This window comes from Colobus angolensis, unplaced genomic scaffold (genome assembly GCF_000951035.1).
Source record: "Colobus angolensis palliatus isolate OR3802 unplaced genomic scaffold, Cang.pa_1.0 Scaffold1, whole genome shotgun sequence".
NCBI lineage: Eukaryota > Metazoa > Chordata > Mammalia > Primates > Cercopithecidae > Colobus > Colobus angolensis.
This window is the reverse complement of record NW_012110918.1, coordinates 4,128,091-4,151,444: the sequence shown is the minus strand read 5'-3', so window position 1 is coordinate 4,151,444 and position 23,354 is coordinate 4,128,091. Positions and strand designations below refer to the sequence as shown.

The 23,354-nt window shown below is 45.6% G+C and overlaps 1 protein-coding gene across 2 annotated transcripts in view; it reads left to right on the top strand.

Moving 5' to 3' along the window:
• FAM20A (family with sequence similarity 20, member A) overlaps positions 1-22,621 on the top strand; it is a 68,219-nt gene extending 45,598 nt beyond the window's left edge. For both annotated transcript variants that reach the window (XM_011930417.1, XM_011929688.1), the window contains 10 exons: positions 2,902-3,086; positions 3,810-3,860; positions 6,020-6,098; positions 14,025-14,117; positions 14,926-15,041; positions 15,568-15,748; positions 16,779-16,888; positions 17,765-17,846; positions 18,328-18,387; positions 19,961-22,621. In XM_011930417.1, coding sequence (XP_011785807.1) covers positions 2,912-3,086; positions 3,810-3,860; positions 6,020-6,098; positions 14,025-14,117; positions 14,926-15,041; positions 15,568-15,748; positions 16,779-16,888; positions 17,765-17,846; positions 18,328-18,387; positions 19,961-20,225 — 1,212 coding nt within the window. In that variant the 5' untranslated portion in view covers positions 2,902-2,911 and the 3' untranslated portion in view covers positions 20,226-22,621. The remainder of the gene's footprint in view (positions 1-2,901; positions 3,087-3,809; positions 3,861-6,019; positions 6,099-14,024; positions 14,118-14,925; positions 15,042-15,567; positions 15,749-16,778; positions 16,889-17,764; positions 17,847-18,327; positions 18,388-19,960) is intronic.
• Positions 22,622-23,354: the final 733 nt, after the last annotated feature.

Below are 23,354 nucleotides of genomic sequence, written 5' to 3'. Positions count from 1 at the left end.
GATTTAATTAGATCATGGTTCTACAGGCTGTACAGGAAGCATGCTGCTTCTGGTGAGGGCCTCAGAAAACTTACTCATGGCAGAAGGTGGTACAGAACATGCACACCACATGGCAAGAGCAGGAGCACAAGAGAGTGAGGGGGGAGGTGCTATATGCCTTTAAACACCCAGATCTCACATGAACTCTGAGCAAGACCTCACTCATCACCAAGGAGATGGTGCTAAGCCATCCATGAGGGACCCACTCCTATGTTACAATTAGCTCCCACCAGGCCCCGCCTCCAACTCTGGTGACTACATTTCAACATGAGATTTGGAGGGGACAAACATCTGAAACATATCAGATGGTATGACTCATTTTCTGCTAGGATCTCACAAGACTAAAATCAAGGCGTTGGTTGGCTACATTCTCATCAGCGGCTCAGGGGTCCTCCTTCAAGCTCATTCTCGTTGTTGGTAGAATTCAGTTCCTCGCCCCCATCTCCTTGCTGGCTTCAGTTGGAAAGCATTCTCAGCTCTTCATGGCAGCTCTCTGGTCCTTCCACTTGACCTTCTCCATCTTCAAAGCCAACAATAGTGTGTCAAATCTTTCTGATGCTCTGGATCTTTTGGACTTCTGATAACAGCCAGAAAAATAACTTTACTTTCAAGGGCTCATGAGATTCAATCAGGCCCACCTTGACAACCTCCCTAAATTCAACTACGCCGTGAACATGGCATAATCATGGAGTGAGAGCTCTTCATAGTCACAGGTTCTGGAAATGAGGGCATGGAATCTTAGAAGCCAATTTTAGAATCCTGCTTACCATAAAATCATATTTTCTTAGAGATATGTGACATGATTTCCCAAAGATTTTCAGTATTGGGTTACATTCATACAAGGAAAACGCCATGAATGGGGGTGGTAATTACCGTATTCTCCTCTGCACTGGGCAGTCATGTCTGGGGATATATTACACTTCATTCTGGGTGTCAGAAATAGGAGAGAAATGGTGAAGCAAAACTGCCTTAGTCTGTTTGGGGTGTCATAACCAATACTATAAACTGGGTGACTTGTAAACAACAGAAATGTATTTCTCACAGTTTTGGAGGCTGAGAAGTCCAACACCAGGGTGCTGGCAGATTCCATTTCTTCTAGTGAGGCCTCGCTTGCTGGTACACAGATAATGGTCTTCTTGCTATAACCTGACATGGCAGAAGGGGTGAGGGATTTCTCTGGGGTCCCTCTTATGAGGACATTAATCCCATTCATGAGGGTTACCCCCTCCCCAGAGGCCCCACCTCCAATACTATCACCTTGGAGGTTAAAATTTCAACATATGAATCTGAAGGAAACATAAACATTCAGTCCATTGCAATCACTAAGATCACAAATGGATTCAAATCCCTATGGTATATTTTATTTCCTTCCCCATAATACATCTATTTTTATTTTGATAGAAAAGTAACTTTTTTTATTTTTAAGTCAGAGTCTCACTCTGTCATCCAGGCTGGAGTGCAGTGGCACGATCACAGCTCGCTGCAACCTCTGCCTCCCGGGTTCAAGTGATTCTCCTGCCTCAGCCTCTCAAGTAGCTGGGATTACAGGTACGCACCACCACGCCTGTCTAATTTTTGTATTTTTAGTAGAGACGGGGCTTTATCATTGTTGTCCAGGCTGGTCTCAAACTCCTGGCCTCAGGTGATCTGCCTCAGCCTCCCAGTGTGGTAATTTTTACAACTCTCCACCAGTGAGAAAATTGAACACTCCCAGATCTGCCATGTTTGTTTTGTTTTTCACCCCGCCCCAGACCTGAGTGGTATACTATTACAGTTGGAGAAAGAGAGATATATAGGAACTGCAAAACCCTGCCCCTATAATCCCACCTACCTCTCCCAATCAGCTTTTCCCAGCCAGATGACCTCGTACTGATTTGCCTTCCCTTCCCATCTGGAGGCCTCCATCTTCTCATTCAACAGTGCGTTTATTCAACCTGCCTCTCTCATCCCCAGATACACCCGTTTCTTGCCTACCTCTCATAGTGCTCATGTCGTCCTTAATGCAGGAGTACCCTCCCTGTCCCCTTCAAGCCAAATACCCCCGGTTCTTTAGGATCCAGCTGAAGTCTGCCTTCTTCACTGTGGTTGTCCTCAGGCTACTTCATCATAGATTCATCTTTTCCCTTCTCCAAAATGTTAAGGCGTTTCCATCTGAGCCACGTTTAGCAGTTGACTTATAACAGCCTTGTATTTTGCTCTGGTTATTTCATAGACTTACAACTTGTCTCCCAAATTACAGTCCACATCTCTAAATGGTAGCACCATCATTTTTTATTTTTCTCTTTTTTTCCTGGCAGAAAAGGCTACCCAAGCAGAACAAACAGTAAATGGCTCATTAATTCTTCTTTTCTTTTATAATCTAACTCAGCTTCCAGCCCCACTGAAAGATCTGCACCCTCTCCTTGTTATTCTCACCAATTGCCTTCTCTCCTCTATCTTCTGGTTCCTTGGAACATAAAATACTGGGAAATGTAAGATAGAGAGTTTTAATGGGAAAGTGCACAAAGAGACCCACAGTCTCACCCTGAGATCCCAGATTATATGAGGCCTCTAGTTTTATTCTTAGCAGTCTGCCTTTTTTCCTTCCCAGGATTTGTCCTGGTTTGTAATTAAGTATTTGTGTATGATACTGTATAACTGTGTGTTTTACTCACTAGAGTGTAAGCTCTCTGAGGGTAAGAAAGGACCCCACAGGTGTTTTGCTTCCCATGATATCCTAAGCACAGCTTAAAGCCTAGCCCTCATTAGACGCTTAATACACTTGTGGAATAAATGAAAGGATGCATGAAAACTGCAGACAAGGTATCTTGGTGGGTCTTTGCATTCTTGTTCCTCTAATGAACAACTATCTGGCTCTTTCAGGCGACACAAGATGTACAGAGAGCAGATGAACCTCACCTCCCCGGACCCCCCACTGCAGCTCCGACTCGAGGCCAGTTGGGTCCAGTTCCACCTGGGTATTAACCGCCATGGGCTCTACTCCCGGTCCAGTCCTGTTGTCGGCAAACTTCTGCAAGATATGAGGCACTTTCCCACCATCAGTGCTGGTAAGGTTCATGGGATCAGGCAAGGGGGACTGACTTTCTCCCAGAGAGTCTGGGTAACGCATCCCAGGCCAGACTCCAGAGTGGAACATTAAAGGCTTGACATTGACACCTGAGAGACAGAAAAGAAATACACACGTTGATCTTTTTCCCTCTGAAAGAGAATCTCGTCCTGATCCCATAAGGAGGTATGCTGTTGTTTGGTACACCTAAAGGAAGGTGATCACTACCATTTATTGAGTGCTGCTTTTGAAGCAGGCGACGCATTCTCTTTCACCCAAAGACCTTGTGGCATGGATATTACCACTGCCATTTTACAGATAGGGAAACTGAGACTCAGAAAGGTTGAGTAACTTGGCCAAGGACCTAGGGGGTGGAGCTGGGATTCAAACACAGGTCTGCTGATACCAAGTCTGTGCTGTCAAGCACTGAGACAATCAAAATGACACAGCAAATTATTAGCAGAGACAAAAGCAGACTCAGTCTCCCAGCCAGGTATTGCTGGAGTGTCCACTGAAGGGCTAGAAAGCAGGGGTCTGGGACAGAGCAGGGAAGGAGGCTGCAGCCTCCTGAGCTCCAAGAGATCTCCCACAGAGTGGTCAAGGGCCACAGGCTACATCACAGTCTCCCCTCTGGTGATCTGAACCAGAGTCAAGGGACCCCCATGTTGTAGGCTCTCCCAGGAATAAGACTGGAAGTTCTCATCGCCCTTCTCCTCCTTTGCAGATTACAGTCAGGATGAGAAAGCCTTGCTGGGGGCATGTGACTGCACCCAGAGTAAGTGACCTGGCCCCGCCCCCACCCAGCCTCTTCACCTTCACATCTGTGCAAACCCCAAAATCCACTCCAGTGGTGACCTTGGGCAAGAGTGGAAGGAGTATGGCTCTCTGTGCAACCTCTGAGAACTCAACATTTCTCCCCATCCACCCACAACAAGAAAAGGCACTTAAGAGGAAGGGTTGTGCAGGCCCCGCTGGGCAATGCGTGGCCCAGGAAAAGCATCATCAGCATCACTGAGGAGCTCATCAGAAATGCAGGGTCTCACTCTCTTTCTGAATCCGAATCTGAGTTTTCACAAAATCCTCAAGTGATTGGAGTTGCTTTCAAATTCAAGAAGCAATGGTTCCCACTACTGACAAAATATTAGAATCAGCTGGGCACAGTGGCGCACGCCTGTAATCCCAGCACTTTGGGAGTCCGAGGCAGGTGGATCACTTGATGTCAGGAGTTTGAGACCAGCCTGGCCAACACAGTGGAAACCCATCTCTACGAAAAATATAAAAAGTTAGACAGGGATGGTGGTGCCCACCTGTAATCCCAGCTACTCGGGAGGCTGAGTCAAGAGAATCGCTTGAACTGAGGAGATGGAGGTTGCAGTGAACTGAGATCATGCCACTGCACTCCAGCCTAGGCAAGAGAGTGAGACTCCAGCTAAAATATATATATATATATGTATATACATACACACACACACACACACACACACGCGTATGTATTAGAATCACTGGGAGAGCTTTAAAAAGTGCTCATGCCCGGCCTCCACCCCCAGGGGTTTTGATTCGAGTTCAGACGATGAGGCCCAGGTGATTCTAATATAGCCAGAGTTGAAACTCACCAGGATAAGTGATTAATGGAATCAAAAATCTAGGACTGAGAGTGGCAGAGCTCCCCTCCAGGAGTGCTGTGACCTGGTTATAGGTGGGTCTGGACCCTCAAACCCTCAGGCCCGTCATCACCAGCTGTCCTGTCCCTTTACTTCAATGTGTGGAACACACATCAGAAATATCTACATGTGACTACATCTGATGAGGCATGACGAAATGTATTAGTTCATTTTTACACTGCTGTTAAGAAATGCCTGAGACTGGGTAATTTATAAAGGAAGAGGTTTCATTGACTCACAGTTCTGCAGGCTTAACAGGAGGCATGGCTAGGAGGTCTCTGGAAATTTACAATCATGGCAGAAGGGGAAGGGGAAGCAAGGCCCATCTCACATGGTGGCAGGAGAGAGAAGATGCAAACGGGGAAGAGCCCCTTACAAAACCGTGAGATCCCATGAGAACTCACTATCATAAGAACGGCACAGGGGAAACTGCCCTATGATCCGGTCACCTCTCACCACATCCCTCCCTCAACAATTGGAGATGAGACTTGAGACAAGGGGATTACAATTGGAGATGAGACTTGGGTGGGGACACAAAGCCTAAGCATATCACTAAGGTTTGAAAAGAAAGGTGCACAGGGCCCCAGGCTTCCTTTTTCTTCAGTTAAGCACCTGCCATTGACCATTTGATAGAACACAAGGTGAGTGAGATATTGTCCTGACCCTCCAGGACCAGGGACAGGGTAAGGCAAGTGAGGTGCCCAGGATGCAACATTTAAGGAAGTAGCACTCCCTGCACCTAAGAAGCACTCACTTGCCAAGCTCTGGTCCCAGCCCAGGTGTACAGTCTTAAGTAGAAAGAGGCATGATCCAACTAGTCTAATATAACAGAAGGCATAAGTCGAATCTACAAAGATGTAGTTGAAACACAAAGAGGAAAGGGTTCATTCTTAGGAACATTCATTGGGGTTTTCAGTAAATGTCTTCACTGTATTTGTTGCTCTTTTCCCATGGTCAGCAGAAAATGTACCTTTTTTTTTTTTTTTTCAAAATAGGGGTCTCACTATGTTGCCCAGGCTGGTCTCAAACTCCTGGGCTCAAGCGATCCTCCTGCCTTCACCTCCCAAAGTAAACAGTACTGTCTTGAGCCCCTGGACACTGTCACTATGGCCTGACACCATGGCGCTGACCCTGCAGGTTATGGAGAGCACATCCCAGTCTTTAGGGTCTCATAAGAGGAAAGAGAAGTCAGCTGGGCTTATTGAAGGAACAGAGTCACAGGCCTGGGCTGAGGCCCGGAAGCATGGTTAACTCACTCTTCTGCCTTTCACAGTTGTGAAACCCAGTGGGGTCCACCTCAAGCTGGTGCTGAGGTTCTCGGATTTTGGGAAGGCCATGTTCAAACCCATGAGGTAAGTGACTGCCTTCCTCCTTTCTACACCCAGTTGGGGTGGCCCTGGGAAGATCTGGACCAAAAACTAATAAAAGTGACCTCAAGTCTTTCTGCCAGTTATTCAGAGATTCTCTAATCTGCACAACCACAGAACTGTTTGGGGTGATAATAATAATAATAATAAGTGAAAATACTAAGAACTTGTCCTTATCAGGCTCTTACTAGCATCTATGCCACACAATGACCTAAGTTGTGTCTTTGGATCATGGGCAAGTTTATGAGCCAGATACTCTTATAATGTCCACTTTACAGATAAAGATACTGAGGCTGAAAGAGACCATCTCATCCCAATCTTGCAGCTGCAAACGGTGGACCCGGGATTCAAACCCAGGCATCTGGATTGCTAGGTTCACACTCCACCACTTTAATTGATCCCCACTTTTTTGCAGGGATAGCACTCTCTTTTTGACATCAAAAAGTTTACAGACCTGTATACAACAACACTTGTTTCGACTGAAAACCTAGACGATCAAGAAAGACTACTAGGAAGTCAATTCCATGTTTACGTTAATTTATATTTTATTCATAACAACAGTAACTACATGCCTTGAAAATTTTGTAAAACATATAGATGGGTGACATCTAAAAACATATAGATGGATATTTTAGTCCTTAAACAGAGCTTGGTATGAGTTTGGGTTTCTGGCCCCCAAAGGATCTGCAACCCCCAGGTTGGGGTCTCCTAGAGTTGGGCCCCAGTGCCTTAGCCCAGGAGAATGTTCCTCCTTGAGATGATGAGACGACCTGCATAAAAGAAAATCGCCCCAAGAGGGACCCCGTTACCCAAGTCATGCTTTCCTCCAGAATGTGCTTCTTCCAGTGGAATGCAATTAGACTGGCAGATTCCAAACCCTCAGCCATTCAAGGGGAGGCCCATTGAATGCCCCAGTAGACGGTTCTTAGGGCAGGGCCTACTTGAATAAGCACTGAATAAAGAGTTTTAGTCCCAACTGCTTTGGCAAAAGCACCTCCTTAAAGAAGGGGTTGGAGTGGATCAGCTGCATGTTAGATTCACTTGAGGAGCCTTTAAAAATCCTTATGCCTGAGTCCCACCCTCAGGGAGTCCAGTGGACACCCCTGCCCAAGGCCCAGGCAACCTTGAGAACCACCGCTGTACAAAGAGTTCCTCTGCTGGGCATGATGGCTCACACCTGTAATCCCAGCACTTTGGGAGGCCAAGGCAGGTGGATCACCTGAGGTCAGGAGTTTGAGACCAGCCTGGCCAACATGGCGAAACCCCATCTCTACCAAAAATACAAAAATTATCCAGGCGTGGTGGTGCGTGCATGTAGTCCCCGCTACTCAAGAGGCTAAGGCAGAAGAATGTCTTAGCCCAGGAGGAGGAGGTTGCGGTGAGCTAAGATCGCACCACTGTACTCCGGCCTGGGCAACAGAAGGAGGCTCTATCTCTATCTCAAAAAACAAACAAACAAAAAAAAACAAGAAAGAGTTCCTCCGTTTTTCCTATGTGAAAGATCCAAAATCCTAGTTGTTAGATCAACTTAAGACTTTCCAGAAATGTACATGAAACAATTGAATGTCTGCTTACATTTATATTCATTTAAAAATCCCGTCATATAAAACAGTATATAGATTTAGAAATATCGCTTTTTTTTCTCCCACTATAGATTTTACTTGTCAAAAATTTTGGGCATTGGTTTCATCATCACTTAGAGTCAAGTTTGGGGTGAATGTTAAATCAATATTAAATTATTTCCCCGCTCCCCTCCCCCATCACTACCAACAACCTGTTATAACCAGTTACACCAGGCAGTAAAACCAGCACAAAGTCAAGTCATTCCAGGTTAATGTATCTGTCCCAAACAAAATTAAGTGATTAACTATGACAAGATTTGAATATAGAGACTCCTTTCCAAGGGACAGTTTCAGAAGAGACCTCAGCTTGTATTCAGGCATATAGAGTACTAAAATACGTAAATAAATACATTGCGTTCCTTTGAAATGAGAGCTATAAACAGCGAATACACATGGCAATTAGCAGAGGTTCCACAGGTAGACATGTGACTCTTTGGCACAATGCTCAGCTGAACACAAGAGCCACCAGTGAGGTTCTGGTTGTTACAGAGTTTAAATTATTGTTACAGTTAGTCAAGCACATATAATATATACTCAAAAGACAGCGCCAGTTAGAGAGAGGCAACCTAAGGAACACTGATAGAGAAACAGGAGGTGTTAAGGAGAAGCATAAAAGTAATGATAAATCTTCAAATGCACCACAAATCACCAGGGCCATAGATTCTGTTCTTGGAGCAAAATTTTATGTGGCACAATAGGATGTCTCTAATTTCTTTTTTTTTTTTCCTTTTTTTGTTCTGAGATGGAGTTTCACTCTTGTCGCCCAGCCTAGAGTGCAGTGGCATCATCTCAGCTCACTGCAACCTCGGCCTCCCAGGTTCAAGCAATTCTCCTGCCTCAGCCTCTGGAGTAGCTGGGATTATAGGTGTGTACCACCACACCCGGCTAATTTTGTACTTTTAGTAGAGATGGGGTTTCACCATGTTGGCCAGGCTGGTCTTGAACTGTAGTGTTTCTTTTGCAGGAAAATAAAGTAACATAACTCACAGCCTAAAACTTCTTTTCTGCCTGGTCAGTTAAAACAAATACAGGCATATGCAGTCAGGAGTTCGAGACCAGCCCGGCTAACATGGTGAAACCCCGTTTCTACCAAAAATACAAAATAATTAGCCAGGCATGGTGACAGGTGCCTGTAATCCCAGCTACCCGAGAGGCTGAGGCAGGAGAATGGCTTGAACCCGGGAGGTGGAGGTTGCAGTGAGCCAAGATCATGCCACTACCCTCCAACCTGGGCAACAAGAGTGAAACTCCATCTCAAAAAACAACAACAAAATACAAGCACACCTCACTGTATCTGCATTTCACTTTATTGCGCTTTGCAGATATTGTTTTTTACAAATTGAAGGCTTGCGGCAACCCTGCATCAAGCAAGTCTATCGGTGCCATTTTCCCAACAGCATGTGCCCACGTCGTGTCTCTGTGTCACATTTGGTAATTCTCACAATATTTCAAACTGGTTTTTTTTTTTTGAGACAGAGTCTCACTCTGTTGCCCAGGTTGGAGCGCAATGGTTCAGTCTCAGCTCACTGCAACCTCTGTCTCCTGGGTTCAAGCGATTCTCTTGCCTCAGTCTTCCAAATAACTGGGACTATGGGCGCCGGCCACCACACCTGGCTAATTTTTGCATTTTTAGTAGAGATGGGGTTTCACCATGTTGGCCAGGCTGGTCTTGAACTCCTGACCTCAGGTGATCTGCCCGCCTCACCTCCCAAAGTGCTGGGATTATAGGCATGTGCCACCATGCCTAGCTATTTTTTTCTATTTTTAGTAGAGATGGGGTTTCACTATGTTGGCCAGGCTGGTCTTGAACTCCTGGCCTCAAGTGATTGCCCACCTTGGCCTTCCAAAGTGCTAGAATTACAGGTGTGAGCCACTGCACCTGGCCTAAATGGGTGTTCTGACTGCTCCAACAACTGGCTATTACCCCAATCTCTCTCCCTGTCCTTGGGCCTCCCTATTCCCTAAGACACACAATATTGAAATTAGGCCAGTTAGTAACCCAACATGGGCCTCTAAGTGTTCACATGAAAGGAGTGTCACATCTCTCACTTTAAATGGAAAGCAAGAAATGATTCAGGAGGCTAGTGAGGAAGGCATGTTGAAAGCCAATAAGCTGAAAGCTAAGCTTTTTGTGCCAGTTAGGCAAGTTGTGAATGCAAAGGAAAAGTTATCGAAGGAAACCGAAAGCGCTGCTCCACTGAACACACGAATGATAAGAAAGCAGAACAACCTCATTGCTGATATGGAGCAAGTTTAAGTTATCTGGGTAGAAGATTAAACCAGCCACAGCATTCCCTTAAACCAAAGCTTAATCCAGTGCAGGGTTCTAACTCTCTTCAATGAAAGCTGAGACAGGTGAGAAAGCTGCAGAAGAAAAGTTGGAAGATAGCACAGGTTGGTTCATGAGGCTTAAGGAAAAAAAGCCATCTCCATAACATAAAAGTGCTAGGTGAAGCAGTAAGTGCTGATGGAGAAGCTGCAGCAAGTTATCCAGAAGATCTAGCTCAGATCATTTATGAACGTAGCTACACTAACAATAGATTTTCAGTGTAGATGAAACAGCCTTCTATTGCAGGAAAATACCATCTAGGACTTTCCCCATAGCTAGAGAAGAAATGTCAATGCCTGGCTTCAAAGATTCAAAGGACAGGCTGACTCTCTTGTTAGGTGATAATGTTGCTGGGGACTTATGTTGAAGCCAATACTCAATTACCATTCAAAAAATCCTCAGGCCCTCAAGAATGATGCTAAATTTACTCTGCCTGTGCTCTATAAATGGAGCAAGAAAGCCTGGATGACCACACATCTGTTAACAGTATGGTTTACTGAATATTTTAAGCCCACTGTTGAGACCTTACTGCTCAACGGGGGGAAAAAAAAGATGCCTTTCAAAATATTACTGCTCAATGGTAATGCACCTAGTCACTCAAGAGCTCTGCTGGAGATGTCCAAGGAGATGAGTGTTGTTTTCATGCCTGCTAACACAACATCCATTCTGCAGCCCCCAAATCAAGCAGTCATTCTAACTTTCAAGTCTTACAATTTAAGAAATATATTTCACAAGGCTACAGCTGCCACAGTTAGTGATTACGCTGATGAACCTGGACAAGGTCATTTGAAAACCTTCTGGAAAGGACTCACCATTCTCGATGCCATTAAGAAAATTCATGATGATGCGTGGAAGGAGGTAGAAATATCAACATTAACAGGAGTTTAAAAGAAGATTGATCTCAATCCTCATGGATGACTTTGAGGGGTTCAAGACTTCAGTGGAGAAGGTAACTGCAGATGTGGAAATAAAAGAGAACTAGAATTAGAAGTGGAGCCTGAAAATGTGACTGAATTGTTGCAATTGCATGATCAAACTTGAACAGGTAAGAAGTTGCTTCTTTGTTTTGTTTTGTTTTGTTTTTGAGACAGAGTCTCATTCTATTTCTCAGGCTGTAATGCAGTGGCATGATCTTGGCTCACTGCAACCTCTGCCTCCCAGGTTCAAACAATTTTCCTGCCTCAACCTCCCGAGTACAGGCATTCGCCACCATGCCTAATTTTTTTGTATTTTTAGTAGAGACGGGATTTCACTGCATTAGCCAGGATGGTCTTGATCTCCTGACCTTGTGATCCGTCCACCTCAGCCTCCCAAAGTGCTTGGATTACAAGCGTAAGCCACCATGCCCTACCGATAAGGAGTGACTTCTTATGGATAAGCAAAGAAAGTGGTTTCTTGAGATACAATCTACTTCAGGTGAAGACACTGTGAACATTGTTGAAATGGCGACTGCCGAGACCACCTCGGTCGGGGAGACCCTAACCCAGCGGCGCTAGAGGAATTAAAGACACACACACACAGAAATACAGAGGTGTGAAGTGGGAAATCAGGGGTCTCACAGCCTTTCAGAGGTGAAAGCCCCGAACAGAGATTTACCCACATATTTATTAACAGCAAGCCAGTCATTAGCATTGTTTCTATAGATATTAGATTAACTAAAAGTATCCCTTATGGGAAACGAAGGAATGGGCTGAAATAAAGGGATGGGTTGGGCTGGTTATCTGCAGCAGGAGCATGTCCTTAAGGCACAGATCGCTCATGCTATTGTTTGTGGTTTAAGAATGCCTTTAAGCGGTTTTCCGCACTGGGTGGGCCAGGTGTTCCTTGCCCTACTTGCGGTAAACCCACAACCTTCCAGTGTGGGTGTTACAGCCACCGTGCTGCAGAGATTTTGTTTATGGCCAGTTTTGGGGCCAGTTTATGGCCAGATTTTGGGGGGCCTGTTCCCAGCAGGCCGCAGAGGATTTAAAATATTAGGCAAACTTAGTTGATAAAGGAGCCGCAGGGTTTGAGAGGATTGACTTCAATTTTGACAGAAGTTCTACCGTGGGTAAAATGCTATCAAACAGCATTGCGTGCTACAGATAAATCTTTTGTGAATCGATGCAGCAAACTTATTGTTGTCTTATTTTTAAAAGTTGTCATAGCCTCACCAACCTTCAGCAACCACCACCCCAGTCAGCAAAAAGATTTTGACTTGCTGAAGGCTCAGATGAGTCTTAACATTTTTTAGCAATAAAGTGTTTTTCCATTAAGATGTGTACATTTTTCAGACATAATGCTATTGCATATTTAAGACTCCAGTATTATAAAAACATAACTTTTATATGCATTGGGTGGGAAACCAAAAAATGTGCATGAATGACTTTATTACCACAGTTGCCTCACTGCGGTGGTCTAGTAGCAAACCTGCAATAACTCTGAGGTGTGTCTATACAAAAATTGTTCAAATTAACCAGCTTTTTTCCCAAATGTAATGCAAAACCCTCCAACATTCAGTGATAGGACCAACTTTACCTATTTTTATACCACAACTCAGCGTAATCTACATTTTTATAAAATTCAGTCCAAAATCTAAAATAATATCATTTAAAAATGTATTTCTTGAAAAATTATGTGGTTTTTATTTTTCTGTAAGTAATTTAAAGTGAACACCATGTTTTTCCTGATTAAAGAGAGAATGTAGAACGTTATCTTTGGAAAATACACATTAGGAACATAAAGATTTATATTTTTAAAATGCAATGTATACAATATAATGTGCAATGAGATGTGCATTTGTGCTTCTCAAAGTAGGAGAAGCATTGATAATAAAGTAAAAACAGCCTTCAAATTTAAAATCACTTCTATCTCATGTCATACGAAAATGAGAAAATGTTTTAGAAGACCCTAAACGGTGTCTAAGAGATGATATGTTCCTATAGGTGGGACTCAGAAATTAAAACAAGACTGGGAAGACGGATTGTCCTTGCTAGCCTGGACATCCAGTGACGATGATGAGAAGCTGGTCGGGCCTGAGCACGGAGGGCTGTACTGTAACTGTGGCTGCACCTTTTAAAATAGAATCTCTACTTTTGGCAGCACCTCACTGTGGTTTCCAGGACTCACTTGTGTTTTTTGGAAAAATGCACATCACGGTTTGAATTGCCAGTGTTTCTTATTTATAGCTTTCTGCAGCGTTACGTTTATTTACATTTAAATTGCTTTGCAGTCATTTTAACAGCCCCACACAGTGGATTATAAAATTATTTGAAGATCATCGTTCTTCCATGTTTATTAGCATCAAGGCAAAGTCAGCCTAGAGGCCAGAACTCACACCACAACGCCCTTAATGATTAGGAAGCACTTTCCTGAATGTACACACCCAGCAGGCCCCACCACTCTCAGGCAGCCTGGTGCTTTTCAAGAATTCATTAGAGATTCAATGTATATAAATCAATATCCTCTGCACCAGCCGCCCTCAGCCCTCATGATCCAGCTGTGTTTCTCTGAGGGGATGATGGCCCACGTATTTCCCCCACATCCCCCTAAGACCCAGAACTTTTCTGCTCTTCAACCCCAGCATACTAAATTGCATTTCTGGGCCACTTTTCCATTACCAATTCCTGGCTCATACCCCCACCTTTCTTCATCCTTGGACATCTGGGTCTATACCACCTCTGGTTCTGCTAACCATTCCTCTCTCTTCTGTTTATACCTGCAGAAGAATGTCTATTTCTTCCCTCTCAACTGCTGGGTTTTGAAAATAATCAGCCACTGTCACCAAAGCTTCTTAAGTAGGAAACTTGCCGTCTCCTCCCACTTTGCATGTCTTCTCCTGGCCAAGCCGTGCCATCGCCTGTGTGTACATGAAAAGCATAAAAGCCTGTTTTCCTTTCTCACTGGTCATGCTCATCAGCTCTCTTCTCAGGCTCCAAGCTGAAGTCTGAGTCCAGGGCATGATTCCTTCCTTCCTTCCAGACAGCAGCGAGATGAGGAGACGCCCGTGGACTTCTTCTACTTCATTGACTTTCAGAGACACAATGCTGAGATCGCAGCTTTCCATCTGGACAGGTAGGGTCTGGCCCCAGGGAGATGGTATTGCCTATGAGGACCAATCCTCTGGGAGGGGTGACTAGACAGACCCTCAGGTGGGAACTCCCTGGCATTTCTTCCTTCTGGCTTTTTATCTTCTTCGTGCCTCATCGTGGTGTCTTTGAACCCAAAATGTCCCATGCAACCCCCTAGATTGAAAAACACAAGGCCTTTTAATGAATGTAATGAACATTCGTTAAAGAATGATTTACAATGAAAAGAACAATTTATAAAGAACACATTTCCCACCATGCTGCTTGGGCCAGTTGCTCTAGTTTCCTGATCTGAGAGCGAGGAGAATGCACCCACCCCTATTTATCCAAAGAGGCTCACTGTTATATTAGGTGAAAGCACATTCCTAAACATTCCAGTTCCTCTATTTGCTCAGTCATTGCTACCCAAAGTGTGGTCTGTAGCGTCATGGGCACTTCCAAGAAGCTTTGTAGAAAAAAGGAACGTCAGCCCCACCCCAGAGCCACTCAGTCAGAGCCTGTATTTGAACAAGATTGCCAGGTGACTCACAGGAACACTGAAATAGGAGAAGCACTGACCAAGAACACAGATGGGATGGTGGGAAGGTTTTCCCAGGAGGCTTGATAGAATAAGGATTCATTTTCTACTCCATCTCCACTCCTTTAGACCTAGGTTTAAAGGCCAGAGACCCACCTCACGGGCCACCCTCTTGGGTACACCAACTAATTCCTAATGTGCACTGGCCAGGGAACAAAACCCCTCCTCCTCACTCCCTGATCATCGCTCAGATGGAACACAGCTTCCTCTCTTGCAGGATTCTGGACTTCCGACGGGTGCCGCCAACAGTGGGGAGGCTAGTGAATGTCACCAAGGAAATCCTAGAGGTCACCAAGAATGAAATCCTGCAGAGTGTTTTCTTTGTCTCTCCAGGTAGAGTACTGGCCCGAGTGATATTCCGGGTCTGAGTACATGGTAAGCCAGAGTGTCCACCCCTCCATTCATCAGTGGCCTGACACCCTGCCACTAGCACTATCCATTACTGGGATGGGCGTATGAAATTGTAAGACACTCCCACCGTCGTCTGCCTGACCATAACACAAGATGAACTGTGGATGGGAAAGGCTGTGAGATGCTCCCTAGTCTGCGTGGGCATTGACCCTACAATGCGGGCCTCCCCGGAACCAGAGGTTATCCACCCAGGGTAATAAAGAGTGTTCTACTCATAAGGATAGAATGCAGTGAGGTTGGGACATTTGAAAGCAGGTACCCAGGAGGTTCAGCTTAGTAGCATTCACACCTTCACTTCTGGAAAAGTCAGTGTTTCCTTCTTCTGTCTCTTCCCAAGCTCTGAGTTCAGGATTTCCCTTCCCTCCCAGTGGATTTCCTAGGGCAGGAAGATGTCATGCCTCCAGAGCCCTCCTCTTACTCCTTCTCCTCTCTCCTCCCCATCCTCCAGCCAGCAACGTGTGCTTCTTTGCCAAGTGTCCATACATGTGCAAGACGGAGTATGCTGTCTGTGGCAACCCACACCTGCTGGAGGGTTCCCTCTCTGCCTTCCTGCCGTCCCTCAACCTGGCCCCCAGGCTGTCTGTGCCCAACCCCTGGATCCGCTCTTACACACTGGCAGGAAAAGAGGAGTGAGTTGGTCCCCAAGCCACACAGCCCAGTCACTGACAGTAGCCACAGATCCTGTACCAAGGACTTGTCGCTAGCTTGGCTCTGGAATCTGAAAAGCTGCCTCAATACTCCTTTGCCCCATTTCATATTGATCCTCGGATCAGCAGGCCTGGGTCTGTTATCTCCCTTTAGTTGATTTATTCAGTTCTAAAGAACCTTCCATGTACCCAACACTAGGTGCTATGGATACAGAAATGGACGACTGAGACTCCCCTTAGGAAGCTCCTTGGTCTACTGGGGAGGACAGACACGTAGCCAGATCATGAAAACACAGCACAGCACTTGCTATAACCAGAGTGCACACGAGAATCCCATGGGAGGGATACCTGGTTCCCCTGAGCAAGCCCTGGGAGGCCAAGGACCTCATGCTGTATCCCCAGGACCTAGCACCCTCCCTGACACGCAGCAGGTACTCCCCACTAGCTGAGTGAATCGATCCATCAATCAAGCCATCATGATTGTAGTGGGGAGAGAAGTAACCAGGCAGAATTTCTGGAGGACATGACAGATCCTGAGGGGCTCTGTGAAGGCTGAGAAGAGCCCTCGGATGAAAGTGGGCATTGGAGCATTGTAGGCAGAAAACCGTGTGAGAGAGAAAGGGCAGGAACAGCCCATGGAGGTGCTGAGTGGTGCAGGAGCCCTGGAGGGCCAGGGTCCAAGAGGCTTGGTGAGAGGGACTGTGGAGGAAGGGACGAGGAAGCGGGTGAGGGTCGCTGCCCCCTCCTTTCCTGCCTGCCCCAACATCTCCCCTCTGGCATGCAGTGTCCCAACCACGGGCTTGGTGTCCACCAGAGTGAAAGGACCCAGAACCTTCTCACCATACGGAATATGCATGTCCTTGCCCAGGGTCTTTCTGAATGTGAGAAGCTGCCACCGGCCCAGCGCAGGATCAGGGAGGCAGGGGTTGGAGGGCGGGGGGAGGTGTGGGGAGACCCCCCGACACCCTGCCATCTTGGCTTTTCCAGCCCCAGGACTTCTTCTCCCCCTCAGGTGGGAGGTCAATGCCCTTTACTGTGACACAGTGAAACAGATCTACCCGTACAACAGCAGCCAGCGGCTCCTCAACGTCATCGACATGGCCATCTTCGACTTCTTGATAGGTAGGTCCCCACACGCAGGCCCCCAGCGGAAGTGGGCTCTGCTGTGTGGCAGGGGTTCCCTGTGACCTTGTGCACAAACTTACAACCTGGCTCATGAGGACTGAGTAACTCTGCACCTCCCACAGCCTCAGAAGTGGCAGAGGTCCCAGAGGACAGAAGGTAACAGGCTCGCCTCTCTTCAAAGAACTGGAAGAAGCTGAAGGGGTCGTCACTCATAAGGCAGGGCCTGAGTGGGCATCAGATTGGAAGTTGTATGTTCACTTCACCAAGTGAGGGGACACCAGGTAGGAAAGGAAGAAAGTACCCAACAAATATGTAGCAGGGAGGGTCTCAGGCGAGGCCACGGACACACAAGACTAGTAATTCCACCTTCCAGGCCCACAGGGACTAGATTCTAGGGAGAGGAGACACATGAAGGTGGCCACCACACAGGAGCTTAGGTCCGAAGCAAGTCAGACAGCCGGCTCATCATCGTGCCTTTCAGAAGTTTAGCTGTGTCTGTTTACTATAACCAGGCTCAGCTGAGGATGTCTGGGCTGAGGAAAGCCAGTATCAATACGTACACAAGGTGCACAGGTGCCTTTCTGCACATTCAAATCCCTGGCCAAGGGCTGGGGCAGGGGCAGGGGCAGGGGCAGGGATGAAAGCCTTAGACTTGAAACCAGTCCATTTAGGGTTTGCTCGTTTCGCTTCCTTCTCTCTCCTGCGGCTGCTTCACCGATGGCCCTGGGGAAATGATAGTGTGAGGCCCAGCTTGTTCAGACCCCTGCCTCTCAAGTGATGACAGGCCTTCATTCCCTGGAGAGAACTCAGGTCAGGAGCACCTGACCCCCCCGGCTTGCTGGTCCCGGTTCTGAGTCCCCCCCTCCTTCACAGGAAATATGGACCGGCACCATTATGAGATGTTCACTAAGTTCGGGGATGATGGGTTCCTTATTCACCTTGACAACGCCAGAGGGTGAGTGTCCCCACGTGTATTCAACACTCCCCTCTCCCAGATGTGCTGCTCTGTGCAGCCAGCTGCTCGGGGGAAACAGATGCCCTGCAAATGAGGGCCTCCACCACCACGTGCCTTGTCTCCTTCTAGCCCTGCTTCTTCCATTTCCTTCTTTCTCTTTACCTTTGCAAGTACCACTTGATTCTCCTCCAGCCTGAGAGCACTCGTGTGCCCTCTAGGGAAATAGGGTGAGGTTTTCGAGAGCAAGGTGCATCCTCAGTGGCTGGCCCTCTGCAGCTAGTGAAGGAAGGATTGTTTAGCTCTAATCTCACTGTACAGAGGCTCTTGTGATCTGACTGCGGAGAGGGGCTGGAGAGGCAGCTGCCATGATCCGTGGCATTTTACCCCAATCTCTGATTCACAAAATACTGAGAGGAGAGAGGAAGCCTCAGGGGAATGCGAAGGATGCCAGCCACCCATAAAAGCCTGTTTCTCCTCCTAGGTTCGGACGACACTCCCATGATGAAATCTCCATCCTCTCGCCTCTCTCCCAGTGCTGCATGTAAGTTTTCCTGCAGCAGATAATATGGGCAAGGAATAGTTGTGACCCTTCACGCTGCTTGCAGCCGAGGTCTGAAGGGCTTCATCAGTTTTCACCGGTCTAGGACATAAGTGCGTAGAACGACATGAACTGCCTTATTTCTTACACATTTGTGCACTGCATGACATCTCAGCCAATGACAGACTGCATATATGATGGTGGTCTCATAAGATTGTATTAATAATATGGTATTTTTGCTGCATTTTACAGTTTTACTATCTTTTCTGTTTATATACACAGCTATTCACCACTGTGTTGTAAAGGTTTGTAGCCTACAAGCAATATCCTATAGCCTAAGAGTGCAGGAGGCTACGCCGTCTAGGTCTGTGTGAGTGAGCACACGACGTTCACACCGTGGCCAAACCTTCGCTTAAGGAGCCATTCCCAGGACATACCCATCACTAAGCGATCCATGACTGTGCTACAACTACCAGAATCTCCCCCGCATGTCTTTTCCATCCTTCCACATAGGATGAATTAGGATTTAATCCTTTAAACCTTTCAAGTGCCAACTTTAATCGGCGACCCACTCAGATCATCACCTCTTTTTGCAGTCTGCTGGGTTCTGATATTACTAATCAGACCTCTGCTTTGCCCAGCATTCATATCAGCTCATAAATATTACTACTTGATTACCATCTAAGCAAAACCCGATTAAAGTCCTGTAAACCTGTGCAGACTGGAAGAAGGCACGAAGGCCCTTGCTTGGCCACCATTTCTCTAGAGAATGTCTGACTTACTCCCATACTTCTCCGGTGTTTCAGCCAGGCTTGTAAAATAGACCACCTGCTCAGCTGCAGTATCCAGAGCTAATTATAAATATGATATTCACACCTAGCAAAAACATCTCATTTGTTTCCAGCTGGAAAATTTGGAGCAGAGCATGCGTATTCTTCATCTACGTCTTAGGTTAAACATGCTTCCCTCTGGCCTCCCTTCCCTGCCTCCTGAGCAGGACTGGATGAGCAGTACCTGTTTATGACAGAAGTCAATTAAGCTGCTTACGCATCAGAGTCCAAGTCAGATTCCCACATAAAAAGAAACTGAAATCCTAAAGATGGGTCCCACCACATTTTCATCTGTGATTTTAAAATCTGACACACAAATAAAGTTAGCGAGAAACAACTTAAAGGCTGGCAGTACTGAGGGCTTTTGAGATGGCAAATAGCTCATCATTTCACCTACTAGAGACTTCTCCCGTTAGCTTTAAATCTCCTTGAAAAATCTAAGTGTCACTTTGGTTTTGATTCCCTTAGCGTTGTCAGAGAAAATGCATATAGCCCGGCATCACCATTATCAGAGCACAAATGGCTATGCAGGCTCTTGAGCAAATGGCAATTGGGCAAAGGACTGCAAGATATTGGATTTTGCCTTCCATTTATTCCCTTTTTAACCTGGTTTCTATTAAAATGTGCCTGAGAAGACACGGGGAGAGGACCAAGAGTATCAGCTACAACAGCTATTTGTGGGGAAAGAAGTTAAGTTCAGGCAAGTTATTTTCTTTACAGTTGCTTATTTGGTTCCTATTTTTCAGGATAAAAAAGAAAACACTTTTGCACCTGCAGCTGCTGGCCCAAGCCGACTACAGACTCAGCGATGTGATGCGAGAATCACTGCTAGAAGACCAGCTCAGCCCTGTCCTCACTGAACCCCACCTCCTTGCCTTAGATCGAAGGCTCCAAACCATCCTAAGGACAGTGGAGGGGTGCATAGCGGCCCATGGAGAGCAGAGTGTCATAGCCGACGGCCCAGTGGAACAATCGGCCCCAGACTCTGGGCAGGCTAACTTGACAAGCTAAGGGCTGGAAGAGTCCAGTTTCAGAAAATACACCTGGAGCCAGAGCAGCAGACTCGAGTGCAGACCCTGCTTCTTCACCTCCACCTGTTAATGCTGGAGGTCAAGTCAGCTAGGAAGGAAGCAGGATATTTTCTCAAACAGCAAGTGGGGTCCACAGAACTTGATCTCTACTCCGGTGCACTGCTTCTGTCATGCATTGCCTTGCTCCATTTTTCCCAAAAAGCACTGGCTTCAAGGCCACAGACGATCTCCTGAGTGCACTGGGAAATCTGGGTATGGGTCAGGCTTGGCAGCTTTGATCCCGGGAGAGTACTAATGGTAACAAGTCAAATAAAAAGACATCAAGTGGAGACCTGACTGTTCTCAGGATCCTTATTCTATCTACAACTCAAAGATAACTCCCAGTCCAGACAAAACACCTGGCCTACCACAAGCTGACTAAAAATCTACACTTTGGGCCAAGGCAGGCAATAGTAACTCTCAGACAGGTTCAAATTAGACCTCACACTTTTGACTCACATTCTAGTCACTGGCCCCATCTGAATAAGTAATCCCTACAGCCAAGTGATAGAGAAACTTCTTAGAAGATGATTACAAGTGACAAAAATAAAATAGGGATTTGCTCACAATATCAGAAAAGGAGTGTTCCAATCTGAAGAGTATTACAATTGAAATAACATCAAATATGTCAAACTTACCAGCCAGTAACAAAATAAATAATTACAATGAAGGAAAAAAAAGGAAAGTCCTCCAAGGTCAGGATGGCATGGTTAACAGGCCTAGCAGGGACACAAGCCTGGAATAAGACAGGAAAGAGCCAAGGCTGACCACAGCCCACCAACCACAATCTTCTTCCCTAAGACCCCAGGACTGTCCCTGGCCCATCCCCAAAAGGAGAAAGGGACTATGTGGAAAGGTGAGGCCCTCTAGATGCCCCTCCCTGTGGCGGCTGGCTCAAAAAAGACTAAGTCAGGTTTTTTATTGAAGCCTCCCTTAAAAGTAAGTGTAGTAGGGATTCCTTGTCTCCTCTACCTTCTCCCTACTGACTTGTTGGTATCCGAAACTCCTTTTAATAGAAGGCTTTGTTGCTTATTCCATAATTAATGACCAAAAACACAAAGGACAGGAAGGTCTTCATTCCAGGGAGTCACTAGTCAGTCAACAAATAAAAATGCCCGATTTCACCAAATCAACTTTTCCAGTAAAGGCCAGAGGTTCAAACACTGTAAGCATGAGAGGGGTAGAATGGAGCTGTCACTAAAGGGAGTACGAGGTCAAGAACCAGAAATGCCTCCAAGCTTTTCTGCAGTGTGAGCAAACATAGCCTCGACAAGAAAAATAACATTTCTGACTCCTTGGTACCCCCACATTACTAGTATGCTGCCCCTGAACTTTGTGTCTCTATAAAATCACCACCATTCACTGAGATCTGACCACGTGAGGCGCTTCACCAACGTTACAGAAGCAACACACAGGTTTCCAATCCTCTCCAACATAGATATAACCCCCTGACCTCCAATGTGCATGGAAGAACTTTAAGGCTCAGAGAGACTAAGCAAAATCACACAATTTAGTGGTTTAGACCTATTCCAAAGTGTTCTTTTCACTGTAACAAAAAACCCAACAGTATCCCACCCAATTTATGAAGTTATGTATTTTTTTGTTGTTAAAAAAACAAAAAATCAGCTAGACATGGGCTCACACTTGTAATTCTAGCATTTTGGGCCTAGGTAGGCAGATCGCTTGGGCTCAGGAGCTCGAGACCAGCCTGGGTAACATGGCAAAACCCTGTCTCTACAAAAAATACAAAAAAAAAAATTTTTTTTTAAAAATCAACTCTTTAACAGAGAAACCTTAATCCCAAGATTTCCTTAACTGTTGTGGCCCTACTGCAGCACAGGGCTCCCCACTTCATCGACTGTCTCTCCTGCTTCAAGTTCTTTCTTCCCTTTGGATGAAGAACCAGGAGTTCACACACAGGAATGGGAAAATATCTGCGTAAAAACGTTCAAAGAATAGCACAAAATGGTTTGGGACTTCCAAATAACAGACTCTCAGGAAAGTAGGCAACAGCTCCATCTCAAAACCCGCCACCTCCTATGACGAAGGACTGGTTTTCCAATGGCCTATATGTAAATTTTGCTGCACTCTACAAACTCAAAGTAATAGGCTTGAATTTCACCATGTTATGCGGTATACCTGTATACTTACCTTATTATTCACTTATCCTTCAACCTTCCATTACTTTTTGATTAAACAAAATTAAGACTCATTTCTCAAAAATATCAGAAAACCAACTTCATTCAGAAAGCCAAATTCATTCTTACTCAAGTTCTTCCAACATGTTCATTTTGAACTATTAATGTCCCATGAAATAAAAAATTCTCTTGACTCTGAGAACTTTTCAAGTTACTACTGACAGCAAACTAAAAAATGAAAGAAAGGGAACTGTACAGCATGTAAACTGATGGAAAGAGGCATTTGGAAGAATTCATTTTAGCCTTCTCAAAAGTCAGGAAGACAATTTGAGTTTGAAGATTACAAAAAAAAAGTCATTCTCTTACGAGTTAGTTTTATGTTCCATAAGTCACCACAAACATTGCATTGGCAAATACTGAACATTGCTCCTATGGGAAATACAGGGTTAGGTTGCTGGAGTCTCTAGTTACATTTTCATCAACCAATCAATACATAATCTTGCTGTGTGTGTTTTATGTTAAGGCATGTTAAAGATACTTAATATTTAATATATACTGATTCATTAACATTGTACTCAAGGCCAACAGCACCGTAACCCAGGCCTAAAATAAAACATCCAATATACATATTTTCTACATATGGCACAACACAGCCTTCTTGCACTTAGGAACACCAGTCAGCACTTCATCACTACACTTAGTGGCTTTTTAAATAGTGAAATCACCAACAAAAAAATACAAAAATGCAACAAAAAAGGGGGGGGGCATAAAAAGACCCAAGAAAAGGATACTTAATCACAGTATGAGAGATGAAACAAGGCTGAGCATCCCTTTGTTCCACTTCAGTTGGGAATGTGCGTGTTGGGAGGCTCAAACTTTTCACTGCTCTGCTCTTGTCTGCAAAAGCCCTGTGACTATTGATTTTGGGGGTT